The sequence below is a fragment of the Amblyomma maculatum genome, chromosome 1 (assembly GCF_055883805.1).
Source record: "Amblyomma maculatum isolate TAMU_Amacu chromosome 1, ASM5588380v1, whole genome shotgun sequence".
Classification (NCBI taxonomy): Eukaryota; Metazoa; Arthropoda; class Arachnida; order Ixodida; family Ixodidae; genus Amblyomma; species Amblyomma maculatum.
Genome location: NC_139344.1, coordinates 258,791,952 through 258,810,667, shown reverse-complemented (window position 1 = coordinate 258,810,667; position 18,716 = coordinate 258,791,952). Strand labels below are relative to the sequence as shown.

General features: G+C 45.2%; 2 protein-coding genes across 4 annotated transcripts in view; one reads left to right on the top strand and one right to left on the bottom strand.

The window, feature by feature from the left end:
• LOC146206325 (cytoplasmic polyadenylation element-binding protein 2-like) overlaps positions 1-6,502 on the bottom strand; it is a 61,332-nt gene extending 54,830 nt beyond the window's left edge. Inside the window, exons 1-3 of one of the 2 annotated variants that reach the window (XM_084590982.1) lie at positions 6,470-6,502; positions 5,109-5,811; positions 4,752-4,947 (exon numbers count right to left, since the gene is read on the bottom strand). In XM_084590982.1, the coding sequence (XP_084447108.1) occupies positions 4,752-4,947; positions 5,109-5,714 (802 nt within the window). In that variant the 5' untranslated portion in view covers positions 5,715-5,811; positions 6,470-6,502. Of the gene's footprint in view, positions 1-4,751; positions 4,948-5,108; positions 5,914-6,469 lie in introns of those variants that run through there. The other variant, XM_084590983.1, reaches the window with a different exon arrangement.
• A 166-nt stretch (positions 6,503-6,668) lies between these two features.
• On the top strand, positions 6,669-10,751 carry LOC146206324 (E3 ubiquitin-protein ligase MARCHF5). 2 transcript variants are annotated; one of them, XM_084590984.1, is made up of 4 exons: positions 6,669-6,772; positions 6,903-7,041; positions 7,097-7,302; positions 7,355-10,751. In XM_084590984.1, the coding sequence occupies exons 2-4, from the start codon at positions 7,007-7,009 to the stop codon at positions 7,915-7,917; spliced, it is 804 nt and encodes a 267-aa protein (XP_084447110.1). In that variant the 5' UTR covers positions 6,669-6,772; positions 6,903-7,006; the 3' UTR covers positions 7,918-10,751. The 2 variants fall into 2 exon arrangements, with proteins under 2 accessions (XP_084447110.1, XP_084447111.1); XM_084590985.1 differs by having other exon boundaries at positions 6,731-6,802.
• Positions 10,752-18,716: the final 7,965 nt, after the last annotated feature.

The following is an 18,716-nucleotide window of genomic DNA, read 5'->3' as shown; positions in this document are numbered from 1 at the left end:
GATTGGTTAACTAAACCATCATTCCATTTATTAAATTTGTTTCTACATTACTAACATTATGTCACTTTTCTGCTTTTAAGCCACCAATCTTCCAGTCGTGTTTTGCTAGCTTCCACCGCCGGCTTATTCACCCGGCCACTGGTATCTCTAAACCCCAGAGCTGATTCCTCTGAGCAACGACACCTGGAGACAAATTGTGGATATATTGTCTGAACGAATAATAACGCAATTAAAGGGCACTGTTCATGTCGGTTTTGTGGCGCAATGGACTGACACCACCCACCTGTGTAACGATGCCACTGAATTCCTGTTCGACTTCTGAATTGTAATTTTTTTTATGAATTTTTTTTCAGTTTAATTCACCGTAATTATTTCCTGCCTTCAGTGAGTGCCTGTTACCTTTAGGTTGTGTTCAGAGACATATTTCAGCAACAATCGCCGTTTGCAGTGAGTGTATGTTACCTTTAGGTTGCGTTCAGAGAGACCTTACAGCAACAATCGCCGTTTAGCTCGCTGAGAGCGTCGTCTGCTCAAGTGCGCCTACGGGATATGATTTGGCAATACGCGCCCCGGTTAGATCAGCCAGGCCGGAGGCACCGTCTACAGGAAGCGGGGTCCAAACTGGTGTGTTAATTTCGCCAAGGGGCCTTAAAGGTCCAAACACTCGGCGTCGGCTCAACCACCAGGATCCCCCTTTTCCCCAGACACAGCAATGTCACCCACGGATAAGCGTGAGTGCTCGGGGTCTGTATGTGGGGTAATTAATTATTTTCTAATATGGCCTTAAACGATCAGGTCTGAACACGAAAGTTGTTGAGAGCCATGAAAACGGTGCCGCAGTGGTGCTTCTTATGAGGTATAGCCTTAGCGTAGCCTTTTTCATTCGGCAAAAATGAAAGCCCGCGAAGGCTAAAACACACCACGCGACAGCGCGCTCCGTGCGCCCCGATTACAGCGCTCCCATCTACTACCTGGTGAAACTCTTCCAGATTCGAGTCTACTGTGGTGCCCATGACAAAACTTTGCTCTGCTACTGGTGGCCAAATAGACGTCAACGGCTGATTAAAGCGCCATTTTTCAGGAGCGTCGCCTGCAGCCACTGACCTTTATCTCGGAGCCAGCAGCATGTAAGGGCCCATCTTAGCTGCGACACTTTGTATACGCTGCCACTTATGTGGACAGTGTTTTGCAGTTGGCTTCTGAAGCCACACAGCCTCCTAATGGTGTTTGCCTTTTAGAAGGGTCTGCACATAGAAATCCATCTAGAAGTCACCGTGAAAAAGTATAGCACAAAGGCAGCATCGCCAGACTAATGCTTCTTCTTCATTCAAAGATTACCCCGCTTAGCCCGAGGGCGCTACAGAAGGGGGGTTATAGAGTGGAAACATCTTCATTTATGGAGCACACTTCACTGATGGATAGAACATAATGTGGCCTATGTAAAGTATATTTCCTTTCGAACGCCTGTTTTGTTGTGATATATTTGGTACAAGAGTTTAAGTCGTAATTTCCTTCTTAGAGAGGAGAGGGTTTCCCATCCGAATTCATTTTTCATGACGGTGAAGCTATCAGTCCTCGAGCACCGACACAGGACAAACCTTGCTGCTCTATTTTAGAGTTTTTTAATTCTATTGCTCAGTGTTGTTTGCCAAGCGTCCCATACGGCACAAGCGTATTCAAGCAGTGGTCTTATACGTTAAGTAGGTTATTGAAGCTCAGAACAAGCTTGTGAGCTGAAAAAGAAAGCTCGCCGCCAACGGATGTGAAAAGAGTGTGCTTGTACTTGGAAGAATTCTATGGCCTTCGGTATTCTAGAATGTTCGCTGGCAAATACTCGCGAAATTTACTTTTGGCTTGAAAATCCTGCTTTTTGTCCAAGACGGGCAACATCACGCAGATCTTTTCAGCAACTTGTCCACGAGTCAGAGCAGCGATTCGATGCTATAAAATCAGGATTAGCACCGAGACATTCGTTTCCTTGTACCCGCCGCCACCACCACCATCATCATCATTATAATCGTCATCATCCGGACAGGGCGAAGACCTCTCCCATATTCCTCCAATTAACCCGGCCCTGTGCTAGCTGCACCCACTTGACCCTTGCGATTAAATTCTTAACCTCATCCGCCCACCAAGCTTTCTACCGCCCCCTGTTACGCTTCCCTTCCCTTGGAATACAATTTGTTACCTTTAGCGACCTTATCATTATATCCTTGTAGTGATCACGATAAAAGTGAAGTTGGGACACAAGTACGTCTCCTTGGAGGTTGTAATAGAGGGCAGCTTAAGTCTCCTGATGTACTTTCCGAAATGTTACATCATCCAATGCTACAATGGAATGGCAGGAAAACAGGAAAATGGTCGTACAGGGTAGGCACTGCTTACACACCTGGCGTCGATACATTGTTCGCCGCAGCCGACTGACGGGGTCGTCTAATCGTGCCATGTACGCGTACCGAAAACCAAAATGGACCCGAAAGCAAACGGAATCAGAAAGCGAAACAACACTGCATATTGAAGGTCCTTAAGGCAATATAGGAGATTTTAGGCACCACCATCAGAAAGTGGCATGCATATTTATAGCGAATAACAATATAGGTGTTACAGGCATTGTAAAAACAGAATTAGGTCTATTGTCAACATGTAATTCGTGCTCATATATAAAAATTGTGTGGATACGACACATAAAGAAACCTAAAATCAGCTAGTTATGAGATATCCGTTTGTCAAATCAACTGTCGTTATTTGCCGCATACCGAAGTCCCAACTTAACCAGACACCGATCGGAAAAGTGGCAAAACGAAACCAGACACCGATCGGAAAAGTGGCAAAACGAACCTCCCCGCCTCAGCAGTGCAGACAACTATAATGCCCATGAAAGCGCTCGCCTCCGAAATTGATTGCCGCCGCGGAGGAATTAAGTGCTGTGTGAACGCTGCCCACCTGCTTCTGCACTCGGAGAGCGTCCTTACTTTCGCGACGACAAAATATCACACAGGTAACGCTTTATTTGCAGGACAAAAAGCTTGGGATATGTGATAGCCTGCATAAGCAAAACGAATACAACGCCTAAAGACAGCAGCAGAAATAATTATCTAGAACTACCACACACGATGGCAAAAGCTCCCGTGTTTGTTGCTGTTTTTCACACAACCTATACTGCGTATTTTTCGGCAGCAGCAAGAAACCCAAGAGGAATAAGAAAGTACTGTTTTACACCAAATTTTCAAGCGGAAAACAAAAATGACCGACATTATTGCTTAAAAGAGAAAGGCAAGTCTACATTAGACTACGGCTACACTTAGTTAATACTACGTTTTACGCTTGGGGCTGCGAATTCCTTTTAAACGGTCTTGTTCTACAGAAAACCAGGCGTCGGAGTGGCTAGGGAGTCGCTTAAAATGACCAAGAGGTGGACCTCCGATTCTGGCTCGCTACTCAGACATGATGCCACTAGGCCACCGATTCGCTCGACTTAGTGAAAAAAAAAAGTACGCGACGACTACAAGCCTGTCCGTGCGAAAGGTTGTACCAGATGATACACACTTAAGGTGAACCTGGGCAGTTTTTTCGAGCGTTCGGTGTTTCATATCCAAGAAATAGTGGTTTAGTCTGCAACTATCTAGTATAGTTCCGGTATAGTTTGAAAAGTGATACCTTAATTGTGCAATTGTTGTACCCTACTAGTTTTTTTTTTTTTTTTTTTCGTCATATCGTACGCGAGAGTTTCTTCCCTGATGCGGGCTCATTTACTAACAAAAAGCTGGGCTCGTCAACGGTTGATGAACCTTATGGATTTGGTTTACGACGGCCTCGAAGGCAGCGAAAACCAACAATATATCTGTAGCTCCACAATGACCACGGTGGTGCTACGGCCCCATGCGAGATGTCGTTTCTGTAAACAAAACCTCAATTCACTGGTAAGATAGCGTCTTTAAAAGATTACCTTTATTCGCACTGGAAATCGGCCTACACTTAATTCACTACTGAACAGGACTTATAGCCACGTATGTACCGATATGCCAAAAATGAAATACTTCTTTCTGGGCTGTGATGCTCATCATCACTTCTCGGTAATCGTCGTAAAATAGGTTTATGAGATAGCTGCATTCTGACTCATTCGCACCAACGACCAACGATGCGCGTAAACATGCATCAGTCAGCGTTTCAAAAGTCGATCGACTCGTTCAGGAAAGCAATCGGACCTTCGTATAGTACCCATGTTTAAACACTGCCAACAACAAACGAAACGCGAGCAAGAGAACTGAAATACCAACACACACACACACACACACACACACACACACACACACACACACACACACACACACACACACACACACACACACACACACACACACACACACACACACACACACACACACACACACACACACACACACACACACACACACACACACACACACACACACACACACACACACACACACACACACACACACACACACACACACACACACACACACACACACACACACACACACAAAACAGAAGCATAAACACCTTCTGCAGAGGAAATACAAGAGAGCATTAACAGCTCCTTGCGACGAACAGCTTCCCTGTTGACTGTAGCAAACACACGGTGCTACTCTCAAGTCGATGGTCGGCATACTAGCCGTTTAGTCGTCACTTTCGATTTGCAGCTACATATAAAAATGCGCGCCGCACAGCACCTCTGTGTGCGGGCCCGAAGCGGCCGACAGACGGAGGTTCCGGCGGCGGCTGCTCACCTCCGCGGGCCTGCAGGCGCGCCTCGTCGGGCCGGAACTCCGGGTAGGCGGCTGCCGAGCCGAGCGCCGAGGCCGCGCCGCCGAGGCCGCCCCAGGGCTTGCAGTAGTGGGCTGCCTCGGGCGGGTCCTGGCGTACCATGTCGAGCAGCTGCTGCTCAAGTGGGAACCGCAGCGTGTCCAGCGGACCCTGGGCGACCTGGGGAGGGGGGGGGGGGGTGGAGAAGGGGGGACGCGGGCGCCGAGCTCAGGCAACGATCGGGCGCTTATTCCGCGGAGCGACGCCATGTTGGCGCATGCGCGCCCTGCGAGGTGGGCAGCACCCCCGAGCAGGAGTAGCATCCCTCGGGGGCCGCTCACCTGGAAGCCGTCCTCGTCCGGCTTGGGCAGCGAGCTGCTGCGGCGGAACTTGGGGCTCTCCTTGCCGGCCGGTGAGAGCGGGCCCAGGTTGGGCACAGAGCGCTTGAGGCCGCTCCAGGGCGGGCTCGACCAGCTCGGCTGCTGCGGGCTGCTCCAGCTGGAGTAGGCCTTGAACAGGGGGGGCCCCTGAGGCGGCGGGCCCCGCGTCGGGGCCGCGAAGTTGTGCGCGCCCGTGATGGCTCGCCGCTGCGGGTGGCCCGCGCCCAGCATGGGGCTCGGGAAGCTAGGGAAGGCCAGCGTGCCGTTCACCGTGGGGATGCCTTGGATGAAAGCCTCGTCGGCCGCCACGGCCGACCAGAAGTTGGCGCCCGAGGTGGCGATCACCTCGGAAGAGAACCCCATCTGCAGCGGAGACGGCACCACGTCCGGACTCTCAGTCTTCTCGGGTAGCGAGTTGGCCGCCGCTGGGTCCTCCCCCTTGCCCTTGCGTGACGAATAATCTTCCAAGGCTTGTTCGCCGTTCGATGTAGTCTCGACACTTGCGCTAGACAGCTGGGATGAGGCCTGTTTGCCGGCGCTCTTCTCAAGCAGCAGGTCGTCTTGCATCGTGTGACCAATTTGATCAGGGCTAAAAAATAGGGCGCTGTTACCTGGATTGGGCTGGAACTCGACCGGAGACAAGGCCCTCACATTGGCGGATACACTGAAAGTATAATCCCCCATAAGGCTGTTCAAAAACACCGTTTTTTTACAGCCAGTGCAGGCCAAGTCTCCTCGACCGTCGACACCGCAGACGCACTGCAGCAGAAAACCCCGTTCGCTTTCCGTTTCTGCTACTACTGCGACATCTGTTGCCGGCGCCGTTCACTAGCTACTATTAGTTCAAATTTATGCCCAGCTGAATAAAACAGTATTGTTTAATTAAAGCGACATTTGAATTCCAGAAAGCTTATTTCAATAAACTGTTTTCCTTTTTTTTTCTTTATGATACGAAAACATCGTCTGCTAAGTCGGGTGTTACGTGCGTCAGAACGCGGACATATATGGCGTCGCACAGTGGCAGGTAAACGGTACTGGCGCTCTGCTGAGTGACCAGAAATGAGGCCGCTTTTGCAGCTTATCTTTTTGTCAATAGCGACGGCTTCGCCAAAGGGTTTGTCGCACAGTTCTCCGAAACAATGTATTACACTCAAAATGGCGGCTGACGATTCGGTTTTAATTGTCGCGCGTTACGCACAAGTCGCTACTGAATAAATGGGACGCCAAGACTGTTGCAATCTGTAACAGTACACCTTGTCAGGAGGGCAATGAACAATAAATTTCAGCTAAACCGCAGCATTAGCACGAGGATATCAAGCTACCTGATGCTAGCTGTGCGCTGTAAAGAAAAGGAGCACCACCGTTCGTCTGCTACACTTGGCACTGCAGCACGCGCAACTGCCCCGCAGCAAACTGCAAAAGATCAATATACTGCGTTGTGCATAAATATTAAAATAATAATAATGAGGCTCAGCTTGGAAACTTACTAAAAAGCGCTAAAAATTTATGAGCTTAACTTACTGGCTATTCGCTCACAATGTTCCGCATTTCCTGCATCAGCGCCCTGTCTGGCCTGTCCCCGACTAGTTGCTGTTGCGCTGTTCCGCAACGTCAAGGCCAGCTAGGTTGGTAGCTACTTTCGTTGTTTTGCTGTCGTAAGTGTGTTTCTAAGCAAATCGCACTTGTGAAAAGTCCCAGTGGCTGCAGATTTCAGGTCGTCTTTGACGGCACCTTTCTGCGCTGCTCCCGTAACAGTTGATTGATCTCGGGGCTAGTGACAGTCCACAAGCAAAAGCGTTCGCTGGCGGCGTGACCCACTTGAAAGGTTCCAGGTGGCTATGTAGGTGTCCGCTGCTACCATGAGCGCAACTAGTACTGATGGGCCCTGTGAACGGTAAGTTTAGTGCCGCGGCCGCTACGGATCGTGCTGATGCGTATGTGTGCCGCAGGCGCTACTGTTGGGTATGTTTCGCATCAGAGGACGAAGAGCGCGATGCAGCTTGGGTGCAGCCGTGCAAATGCCGTGGCACCACGAAGTGGGTGCACCAGGCTTGCTTGCAGCGTTGGATCGACGAGAAGCAGGGCGGCAACAGCGCGGCCAAAGTGGCCTGTCCGCAGTGCAGTAGCGAGTATGTGGTGGTGCTGCCCAGCCTAGGTGAGAAAGCGCTCGCGCACGCCCGACATGCCCTGAGCGCGCCGTTTCGCAGGGGGCCCCGTATACCTACTGGACCTGATGGACCGGAGCGTGTACCGCGCGTGCCCGTTCGTCGCGGCGGGTATGCTCATGGGCTCAGTGTACTGGACGGCGGTCACGTATGGCGCCGTGACCGTGATGCAAGTGCTAGGCCACAAGCAGGGCCTGAGCGTCATGGAGCAAGCCGATCCGCTATTCTTGCTCGTCGGCCTTCCGAGCATCCCTGTGGTGCTGGTACTGGCGCGCATGGTGCGCTGGGAGGACTACCTGCTGCGAGTGTGGTGTCGGCGCTCGGCGCCGTTCGCCAAGCGGCTGCTGTTCGTGGTGCCTCCGCAAGACCCGCTTTCGGCCACGCGGCTCCTGTGTGGCGCCCTGCTGCTGCCCACCGCGGCCAGCTTGGTAGGTCGGCTTTTCTTCAGCCGGCTGGCGCCCTCGCAGCGGACCCTGCTGGGCGGTCTCGCCTTTGTCGCTCTCAAGGGCGCCGCCAAAATCTACCTCAAGCGGCACCAGTACCTGCGCCAGTGCCGCCGTCATGTGCTCGACTACCAGCAGCAACAACAGTCGTCGCCGCCTTAGCCGTGGCCTTGTGCAAGCCCAGGCGTAGGTTACTCAAAGGATTCATATCTGGATCCGAACTGGCAGTGGTGGCATTGGGAACATTCATTTGCTGATAGCTTCCCATTTTTTTACTACACCAAGCCCGGATGAAATCTTCCTCCTTCATGCTGGGGCCGTCACTGGCTGATTTTGTCAGTGTCGTGCTTCATAGGTTCATATCTGTTACACAAAGGCATGTCTATCGCAGGATGTGCAACCACAGCCACTGTTATGTGTTTCAAAAATGATGAAAGTAAACTGTGTAAAGGAAAAGCTGCACTCCAGAGGTTTATAGCAAGCCTCGAGACTGTTTTTGTGGGACAGAAGAGGTTTCCATTTTGTGCCACGGAATGCTATGCACACAAGCTGAATGCGCGAAATGAACCTGTGGATGTTTTGAATAAAGTATGAAAGTTACAATTTGGCCCTTGCGTGCAAAATGCAGTACAACGGCATAAGCTCTTGTAGTGCATTTAAACTGAACACTTGGTTTGCGCATTGGGGATGTGCTGAATAGTCACAAAAGGTTTAAATCAAGGGACCCATATAAATATTGGTCTAATGTTTACTTTTCCAGCACTCTTTGCAACTGTGAGCTACACTGTATTATGAATTATTGTCTGTGCTTCACTTGCCAGATAACATTTGGCCCTACCACATCGCTCACTGGTTAGGGTGCTCAACTGCTGATTTCAAATCTTGGCTGCGGCTGCCACAGTTTAGTGGAGGTAAAACGCATGGCATGTTTTAAGGAAACCCAGTTGGCTGCTATTTCCAGAATTCGCCACAATGGCATCCATCATAGCTGATGTTGCTTTGGGACGTTAAGCCCTATTCTGCGAAGAGAAATGTGTATATCATTCTTCGTGTTAAAATTTAACATTACATCAGCAATAGTAGGCTGACTTCATTTTCTCGTGGTGCGCTACTTGCTTGTTTTATCTTAAAATAAGGTTGGGCACACATTTTATGCTGCGAACAAGGGTAACAAAGGCAGCCAAAACCTATGTGTTGGTGAACTGGGAGAAGTGTACACCTGCTTCCTTGAGGCATATTCATTATGCTAGCAGCCTCTTTATGCTTCTTGACCCGTTGAGAGCTCCATACCCTTTGCAATAACAAAGTGTACTTGTGTTGCATACTGCATTCGCTTCTTAGAGCTCTTTGAGTCGACTTGAGTTGAAACAAGAACGTGAACTATTAAGCATTTTATAAAACTACATATTTTTTCATAGATGAAGGGTAGGTGTCACTGTTATATTCGCTGCGGCAGCTCGTGGCATTCTGTTTATGAACCTCCATTGTTCCTACATGGCAAATGCATTCGGGAGACCAAAGCACTTCCTTAATAATGCCAAAATTAAAGAACAGTTAAGAATTCAGACTCTGATGACAGTGAAACTGAACCACTCGGTAACTGCAGCGGTTTTGATAGGGATGAAAGCAACAACGAAAGCCTATGGAAGAAAAAGTGAGACAGTGCTCTGCACTGGATATCGAACAAATAAAGGCCAAAGTTGCATAATTTCGACTTCGATATTATCCACCGCTTCCTATAAACCCTGGTTTTGCACTGCTAGCATAAAATGCGTATTTGAAACTAAGATTTAAAAAAAGCCTAACAAGGAGGTGGACCAATCTTCCCTAAATATGTGGCACTCAAATGGTTGAGCAGCTACAAAGAGGTTCAGTTAGCATCTTGCAGCATGCATGTTTGGATTGCTGTTTTGTTGCACTCATTGCAAGCTGCACTAGTCTGCTAGCAACCTGTTTCTGAGAGTGTATTATTGCAACAAATGAAGCATTGAGCACAGAGGGCGTAACATTTTAGTTAAGTAGGACTGCATGCTAGCGAACTTCATATTCGCTTTTGTGGTGCAAAGACATCTCCGCAGAAAAGTTTGCAGACCTTGCCTGCGTTTCTTCCCCAGCAGCTAATATGTTTATGTTCTTGAGTTGACATTTCATTTTACTGATAGCACCCATCTTTACTGTGGTCACTGTTAGGGTGCTGTGCCATTATTGTTAAACTGAAAACTTGCATAGTTGGACCTAAATGTGGAATGAAATTTGGAGATATCTTTTTTATGACTTTAAATAATTTTTGGAACATTAATGCTTCACATCGCATGATGGCAACCTTGAACAGTCCACCAAAACAGAAACAGAGCCACCAGTAGTTTGATAAGGCAGGTAGGTGACAACAGTTCCAAAATGGAAGTGCACTTTATTTAGGCCATCTATTTTAAAGTGGCGTTGGAACTGGACTTTGTTTCTCCTTGAGCAATGCACCTTGCAGTGTGTAGTACAATCAGAGTGCTGGTCCTGCCTAAGGCCCGTGCCTAGCTATACAGTAAAGAGAGTTGCTTTGCACCGATGAATAGTTTTTGAAGGATACTATGTAAAGGCTGTGGTAATGCTCAAAAGTTTAAATTAAGGTAACAAAACAAAACAGGCTTGCAAGATTATGCATTAATGGACTATTTTATTTTTTGTTGATGTGAATTGCTGTTGCAAAAAGAAGATGTAAAATTGTCTGTTTCTTGCATCTTTACAAGATTGTTTATGTGGGGCTCACATTAGGCAGAAAATGTAGCCAGACATAACGGCATGTAGGTATCCTAAATAGGTTAGAATGATGCTATGCGTTTGCTAGTCTAAAGAGTTTTTTGCATGGTCAGTGATGATAACTGCCAAGAGCATTTTTGAGTGAGCTGACTTTCTAGCAGGAGAAAATCCTATTGGAGCCACTTCCTCGTGTTTTGTAACAGGAGTCTGTTACTAAGAAATAACATAAAAAATTAAAATAAAAATACATTCGTGCCTTGTTAATATGAACACTTCAAATTCCACACAAAACTGCCCATAAAGCGATTTGTCCCTAATAACAAATCAGAATCCCCCCCCCCAAAAGAAAAAAAAAGCAACAACATAAGGATAAGGTCTGCTTAGAGCATAATGTAGGCCTTGCATGCACATGTGGCTCATTTTAGTAGGAACTCGTATTTGTACAAACCCACTTTCTATGGCCCACTGCAGTGGCTCAGCAGTTAAGGTGCTACACTGCTGAACCCAAAGATATAGGTTCAATTCTAGCCACGGCACCTGTGCACTTTGCAGTGTCAAAGCACACCACAAAGGCGTCCCTTATAGCTCGAGTTGCTTTGGGACATTAAACCCTATAAACCATTAACTTTGGACTCTAAAAGCTCAAATTAACATGGTTCATTATACAAGCAATCTGAGAGCACTGATGCTGATGTCGTTGTGGCAGTGAGCGCAACTGGGGTCCCTCACCGCACCCAAAACCTTTGTCACCATTACCAGCACATGTGACGGTACTGCGCAAAAGCAGCATAATGCTGGCAGGACCCAAATGTAGCACTACTTGAGCCTTTAGAAGCATTTTTGTTTTTGCATATGCATTTGCCCTGTTCATTTGGGACAGTGCTAACAGCAACGAAGCAGTTTTGCAAAACGTGCACATTATGTACTAACGGCAGGGGGCAACATTTAGAAAGCGGAATGTGAGGGGATAGTATTCCATCAGCCATCTTTGTTGTCGCCTATAGTGTGAAGGAACCAGAGTCATGCCTGTGCACTTTAGGCAGCAGTCTCAGCCTCTTGACATTCTTTTCAGCTGTAGCTTACTAGAGCAGTATTTTAGTGCAGCCTTGGCGCAGTTTCATCAAAGACCACCTGTTCGTGGCAGTATGTAGCAGGTTAATGAAATGACACAGGTTGGTGCAATTGCATTCCCACCATTATATGGTGCACAATTCCTTCTAAAGAAGTTCCATATTTTGTGAGGGAATATCAAATTTAAGTAGTCAACTATTTCATTGGTTGCTTGAGCAAATGTACAGTAAAACCTCGGCGACATTTTTTTATTCTTTTTGTAAATGCGGGTAAAACGTAGGATCCGAACCGCCTTATTTTGAAAACTAACTGCTGAATGAAGTACAAAAAGGCATTTAGAATTGAGTCTTTCTCTGCATAACAGCATTTATAGATATCCAGTATGCACAGCTCCTTTCTCGGCTCTCGCAGAATTCAGTTCGTGTTTGCGTTGTCCTAAGCGCGGAAGAGATCTAGTAACAAATCCGGTTCGTAGAAGGTGAGCCGGGATCACTTTCTTGGTTGTATCCGATGTTTCGCCCTTTTACACCAGTGACATGTGAAGAAGCCATCGCGATGGTTTAAAACCACCGTGTTTTTGCTCATGCTGCGGCCCTCAAACCTGGCCCACTCGTATGCAAGCGAATAGTTGCAGTCATCAAATGGTTTACCCTTATGCCGCTAAGGCACTGCAAAGAAGCCGCCGCGTTTCTCCTTATGAAATATATTGGCGTGCTGGCATTCTTTGATGTTTCGCCCCTTTGCACCTAGGCATTGCAGAAAAGCAACTGTGGCGGGTGAGCGCTGTTGGTCAGTTTCTCATGTCGCAAGAGTTCGTCAGCATGTGTCCGGTTGATCGCAAAACGTATTATACGACCACATTTTGGAACGCATTAACCGGGAGAAAAATAGTGTAACCCTATGGGAGATGTTTTACTGGCCGCGATTTCGAGCGTATGAAACGGGAAATTGTATGAACCGGGAACGATAAATGAGGTGGTATTCTACTGCAATAAAAAAGTGCAGCATTCGGTTCAGTTTTTATGCTGTTGTCTGCTGCTTGTTAGCAGCTACTTAAGCACAAATCTATCGTCACCGCAGAAAGCAGCACTGTTAGCCTTTATGAAAGAGAACTGGACAAGGTTTGAGAGGAGCCTCAGTTTGCAAGCCAACCCAATGTTTCGACAAGAGGAGAAACATTGGCTTGGCTTGCAAACTGAGGCATCTTCTCAAACCTTGATCATTTTTCTTCTATACTTTGTAACCATATCCTTCCTCCGCTAGCCTTTGTCACTCATTGCTAACATATACCTGCTTTGGCATTCAAGTGCTAGCATTCCAGGCCCAGCATTCCAGGCCCGCAGTTTTTGTTGTCGCAATACCTGCTTGCATACTTGAATTCTGTATCTGCTAAATGAAATCTTAAAGGCCCTTTCAAGCACTTTGCAATAACGGTAAAAAAAAAATTACTGAAAGGTAATGAAGCAGCTGTTATTCTAAAACGAAAACTTCATTGACAAATAAAAACTATCTTTGTTTTCTTTCTTAAGGGGGGATGCAGCTTTGAGCAAATTTTTCGTCTTTCTTGTTCAATTTCCACAAAACTTTTATCCTTATTGGAAGTAATTTTGCGACTACTAGAGTAGCATTCATTTTATTATCTACGCTGAAAGTTATCACAACAGAGGGACGTATGATGATGCTGATGACCATTTGGGTTTCCCCTTTGGAATGGGTGGTTATAGTTCTTGAGTACTCAGGCAGAAGTTGGATTAAAAAAAATTCAAAACATAATAGAACCATTTAGTCTAACAGCACACTATTGAAAATGCAAAGGAAGCATTGCTTTCTATTGAAGGGCACACTTAAAGCAACGTAAATTATAATAAAATGCGACAAGCACTCCTGAAAGAAAGAACACTTTTTACTTAAGGAAATCAGTGTTATTTCCCCAAGATGTGATCATTGGTAGACTACATCGTAACAAAAAGGCTTCGCCACAAGGCGGCAACCAAGTTTCTTTTAGGCAATTTTCAGTGCTAAATTAAAATTATATATCCTGTATATTGAAGCACTCAATCTATACAACCTAAAGGCGTTTCCACCATAAAATATGGTGGAAATGGCCTTTTTGACAGTGGTGTCTCGCTTTAAACAGACAGAATGCTAAATGTTACGCACCCATTTTTTGGCACAAGACACCTTCCTAAAGTGCTCGATTTGCAACGGTTTTGTCATAACTACTCTAGCAGATCTTAGATAAATTTTCAACCTGTATCAGACTGTTTTTATGTCTCAACGCGATGATCAGTGAATGTGATGGTGAGTGCGACCTAGCTCCATGATTTCGTTATACTTTTGCATTCATAAAAATAAAAGGAAGCATTCCGTTATGCTTTCTTCGTGTTCTTGTTTCTTGGCGACTATATGTAAGTGGGTCATTTGTGTTCCAACCCGACCAACTGCTGTCAAAGATGTTCAAGTAACACAACAATGTATAATTAGCCAAAATAGAATGCTCAAATTTTCTTTGTGCTCTTTACTAACTACTTAAAGCTTTAGGCCATCAGTACTCATTTTAGTAATATGAATATTGCTTTACAGTTTTCCAGTACAAATGCTTGGCAGTCAAATTAAGCCTTTAATTACATACGTTAAAATAATGCACAAGTTCTTTCCCTTTTTATAGTGCACTAGTTTATCAAAGGACAGTTTGAACTAAGAACAGAGTGCTCAATGTTGGATGCTTAGTTTCAATTACAATTAACACCTCATGGGAAAACTAATAGTACAAACAGGCATGCTCATTTAACCCTGCAAAGCCTGGCATATCAGCCAAGATACCCACTGTTGAAATACAAAATTTTTCACTTGTCCTTACTGAACAACGTGAGATCTTCACATTATTGCAGAAATTCCACTTTTCTAACCTAATTATCTCAACAGTGTCAAAGAGTCTGTTGCCAGAGATGCAAGAGGCCTGCTGAAAAGCTAGCCCTAAATGCGAAATGGCCCAAAATTTGCGCACTTTAGCACAATGTTTAGCACAATCTGCACAATGTTAGTTAAATTTGTTTACGCAGTAGCTATGTTTACCTTGTCTCTATTTTCTACATTTCTGCAATTATCGGACCGTGATATAATCCTGAAGTTAACAACTTTCATTCAACATTTTCGATGGCTGGGCAATATACAGTTTTCTATTTTCACCAGAAGACAACTAGTACTTGAAATAACCAAGCGTATTTTTACCAAAAGTTTGATTTGTAGCTCCTTCATTAAGTCTTGGCATATGCCGAAGTTCTAATAATTAATCATCTTGGGATGTCCATTGTAATTTGTCCTGGAATCTCAAGTCATTCATCACCAAACAGATTAAATTATCTGTTGGCCTCCCCTCATGGGAAGGGGGGGTTGTTAGCGCTTTTGTTTTTTTTAAAGCTTGAAGTGATATTTTTGCAAAAGTGCTGCAAAACAATACTTTTACCTAATGGAGTTTTGTTTATCAATCCGAAAAAACAAAACAAATGCTGAATTTCAATTGTAGCTGTTAAAACGTAACTGTGCTTTACGCTGTTGCTGGTTTTGCCAGCTTCAAAAACTTATCCACCTCGTCGTGGTGGTGCAGTGGTTTGGGCGCTCGACTAATTCCAAGTATGCAGGATTGAATGCCGGCTGCGGTGGCCGCTTTTCGATGGAGGTGATGAAAAGCAAGGCCCCCCATGTGCTGTGCGACGTCAGTGAGTGTTAAAGAACCCCAGGTGGTCGAGATTTCCGGAGACCATCCCTATGGCTCCTCTCATAGCCTGAGTCAGCTTTGGACATTGAACCCAATAAGCCAACCAACAAAAACTTTTCCACACAAGTTTGCTTGATGGAAGTTCCACTCTCATGTCCTTTTACCATCAGCAGACACTAGTGGCTCTGCGAATCGATGTGTTTCTTTAAGCCAGTCTTGCCAACACGTGAAAGTTCAGATCACATGTACCACAGTGCATAGTTAAGCTGAACTTCAAACCTTTTCTCCGATTGGCTTTAAGCACTGTAATTGTAAATGTATGGTTTCAAAAACACTGGAAGGTACTATCAAGGCTTAGAGCACGTCATCTTACAGTGAAGCTGTCACAGGTATGAAACAGTGGTGTTGCACTGGTCAGAGCGTGGCAGGCGTCATACAGAAAAAAAAAAGTGACCAACCCAAAAAGCTGAATCCGTGAACAGGAACATTGCATGCAAGTGGCATAGCAACAGGCATAGAGCAATATTAATGCTTTGACAGTTTTGCGGAGGCAGTTATCAAATTTCAGATACGGATTTATGGCCCCTAAAACAATAGCATACGCCACAACTTACAGCAGCCAATTATTATCCCATGTATGATGCGTATTGCCCCCGCATGGTGGTGCAAGATGCCACATGCAACATTGCAACAGTACCATTCTAATAGAAGTACACATTTTTCTGCGAATAATTTTTTCGTAAAATTTGAGGCAAGACTCGTAAAATTGTAAGAGGGACCTAAATACAGAAATGTTACGAAAAATTTGTAAGAGTCGGCAGGTATGATGGATAGTATTCCCTTACTACTTTCCGAACATGTTTTAGAGTGAGGACCAAACCTTGAAACAGGTAGTTGAGAAGAGCTTTAAGGCATCCAACATTCGTTTCGAGAAGTTGCACAGAAAACTCTTGCACATGCAAAAGCAAGTAAAACTGACATCCAGTGTTAATCCGGGAAGGGGATGAAATGCAACTTTACTATACCAGCCACGTACACATCGTACCCACAATGTTTCGCCACCATAAGTCATCCTTGAGCTTTTACACTTTAGCGCTGCCTGCCACCGATAGTTGTTTGCTTTAGTTAACTGCTGCAGAGCACCAAGATGTGCTCTTACAAGCACCTTTACCAATGTACAGTCTTTGTCAAAAGTTTACAGCCAAGGGGGTCTACTTCCAAGCCATGTAGTAGCACTCCTTCAGCATTCATAGAAGTGCTTTTGGTTAGAAAGGGAAAGACAAAAATTATTTTTACATTGAAGAGATTTGTTACACTGGAAATGCATTGCCAGCCCCATGGTGTGACTCAAAAGCAAGCCTTCAGGGCTTTAAATTTTTGACAAAGACTAGATTGGTATGACCTGTTTACACTTTCTGCAGTCTACGAAGACTACCTTGATGGGGCAGGACTATTTTGGTGAATATTTTCTTAGGAATCCAATTTCTAAACTGAACAGCACTGCCTTACAATATTTAAGGTGGCCATCTGCAGCTTAAACAGGGATAGGATAACCAAAATGGGTTTTGGAGCAGCTCTTGCAGTGGAAAAATATGCATTTTGAAGCAGTTACAGACCAGAAATAGTCATTTCGTAGCAGCATTTTGGAGCAACTTAAGAGTACAAACAAAACAATGTAAATGTTCTTGAGAACTCCATGCCTTGAATTTGCGGTTTGATTGAAACTTTTTGTCTCATGCAATAAACTGCCAAGAGCTGTGTTCGTCGCCTAACTCAAAAGGTTTTCTCGATGCAATTCAGATATACAGAATTCTGGAGAGCGAAAAGTAAACGGCAAGAGTTCACTACTAAAAAACAAATGCTATTAGCCCACTGATTTCTGTAAACACACACTGCCAAGTGTGTACCTCACCTCTCCAATCAGCACCGCTTTGTATTTCAGGCAGTTCTAATCATGCACCTTGCATACCATCCTGGCTGTGAAGCTAGGCAGGGACAAAGTTTGCTTGCCATAAAAATGGTTTGGTTTGTTTCATAAGGTTTAACGTCCCTAAGGGCTAGTAAGCACAATATTTTTAGTTGAAATTAATATCTTGGAGTGCATGCTGCGTGCAAATAGATACAGGCAGGTTAAAAAGAAAGAGACACTATTTATGCAGGAAACTGCTCTGAAAACTGAACATTACTGTGTGCATTGAACATTACTATGCTCAGCGAAATTGAGAAAGAAAAAAGTTGGCCTGTTGCAATGAATGGCAAAAGCTGAACATTATTTCAGTATGATGCTTTTCTCTTTTACCACATCCTTCTGCTTGAAAGAATTCATTGCCCTTTATTTTGACTGGCCTTGCTGCTCAGTGATGATATTTTACCCCTCCACTTTTGGTGTTTTCTCTCTTGCCACTTCAGAGCATAGCTGTGCCCGCTTACGAGCCTTAGGTCTGTGCAATTTTCATTCTCTTCACCTGTTGGCAAGGGACAGGGGTTTGTAATATAACTATGAAGTGGCATCAAAAGGTGCTATCACAGTGGTATGGCTAAATGCATTAACAAGACACCGCGGGGAAACAAAAGAGTAGCAACAATGTTGGCCCATTCCTACTATGCTTTCTTACAATGACTGAGGCCACAGTGCTGGTTACAGAATCCAGTTCCAATGTGTGCTTTTCCCGACTAGATTCAAATCACGTAGCCCTCGCGTATCAGTCTCACAGCACTGACAGACGCGCAAAGGGTGAAAATGCCCTTTCAAACCAAAGGCATGTAAACGAAACTACAACTACGCTACGAGATTTAGCACTTGAATCATGGTATAAAAGATGCAGTTGTGCAGGGCTGCAGCTGTGAAATTTTTTTGTCAACTTTTCTTATCCTTCTTAAAGACCAAAATTCCTGTGTTCTAATTAATGAAAACTAGCCTAGTGGTAAAGCCATCTCAAACAATGTCGTTGGCGTTATTTCTCTAAAAAAAAAATTACTTTGGGACCCCAAGTTGCGCCCGTGCTGCGATGTTATTTTATGGGAAGTATGTCGCCGTGGTCAGACGCACTTTAATATACCCAGTATATATTAAAAATGACTTTTAAGCAAAAAAATGGCAGTCCTCAATGGAAGATGAACTGAGGCTTCAGCTTTATTATATTAGAGTTTACTATAGCGAGGTTCTGCTGCATAATGATCAGTTTGTTTTATGGGGTTTAACGTCACACAGCGACTCAGGCTATGAGAGATGCTGTATAATGAATTCTCGGATAAGATCAAGGTGTGACCGTTGGCGTCTTGATGTAAAAAAAAAATCCGATTCAGACAAACCGTTTTCTGTCTTAAATGACAAACTTTACCACCAACTGTGTAACAAGGTGCCCTGTACAAGAGCTCTGCACAACACCATGATAACGCTAAGGGAAAAAAAGAAAAGGTA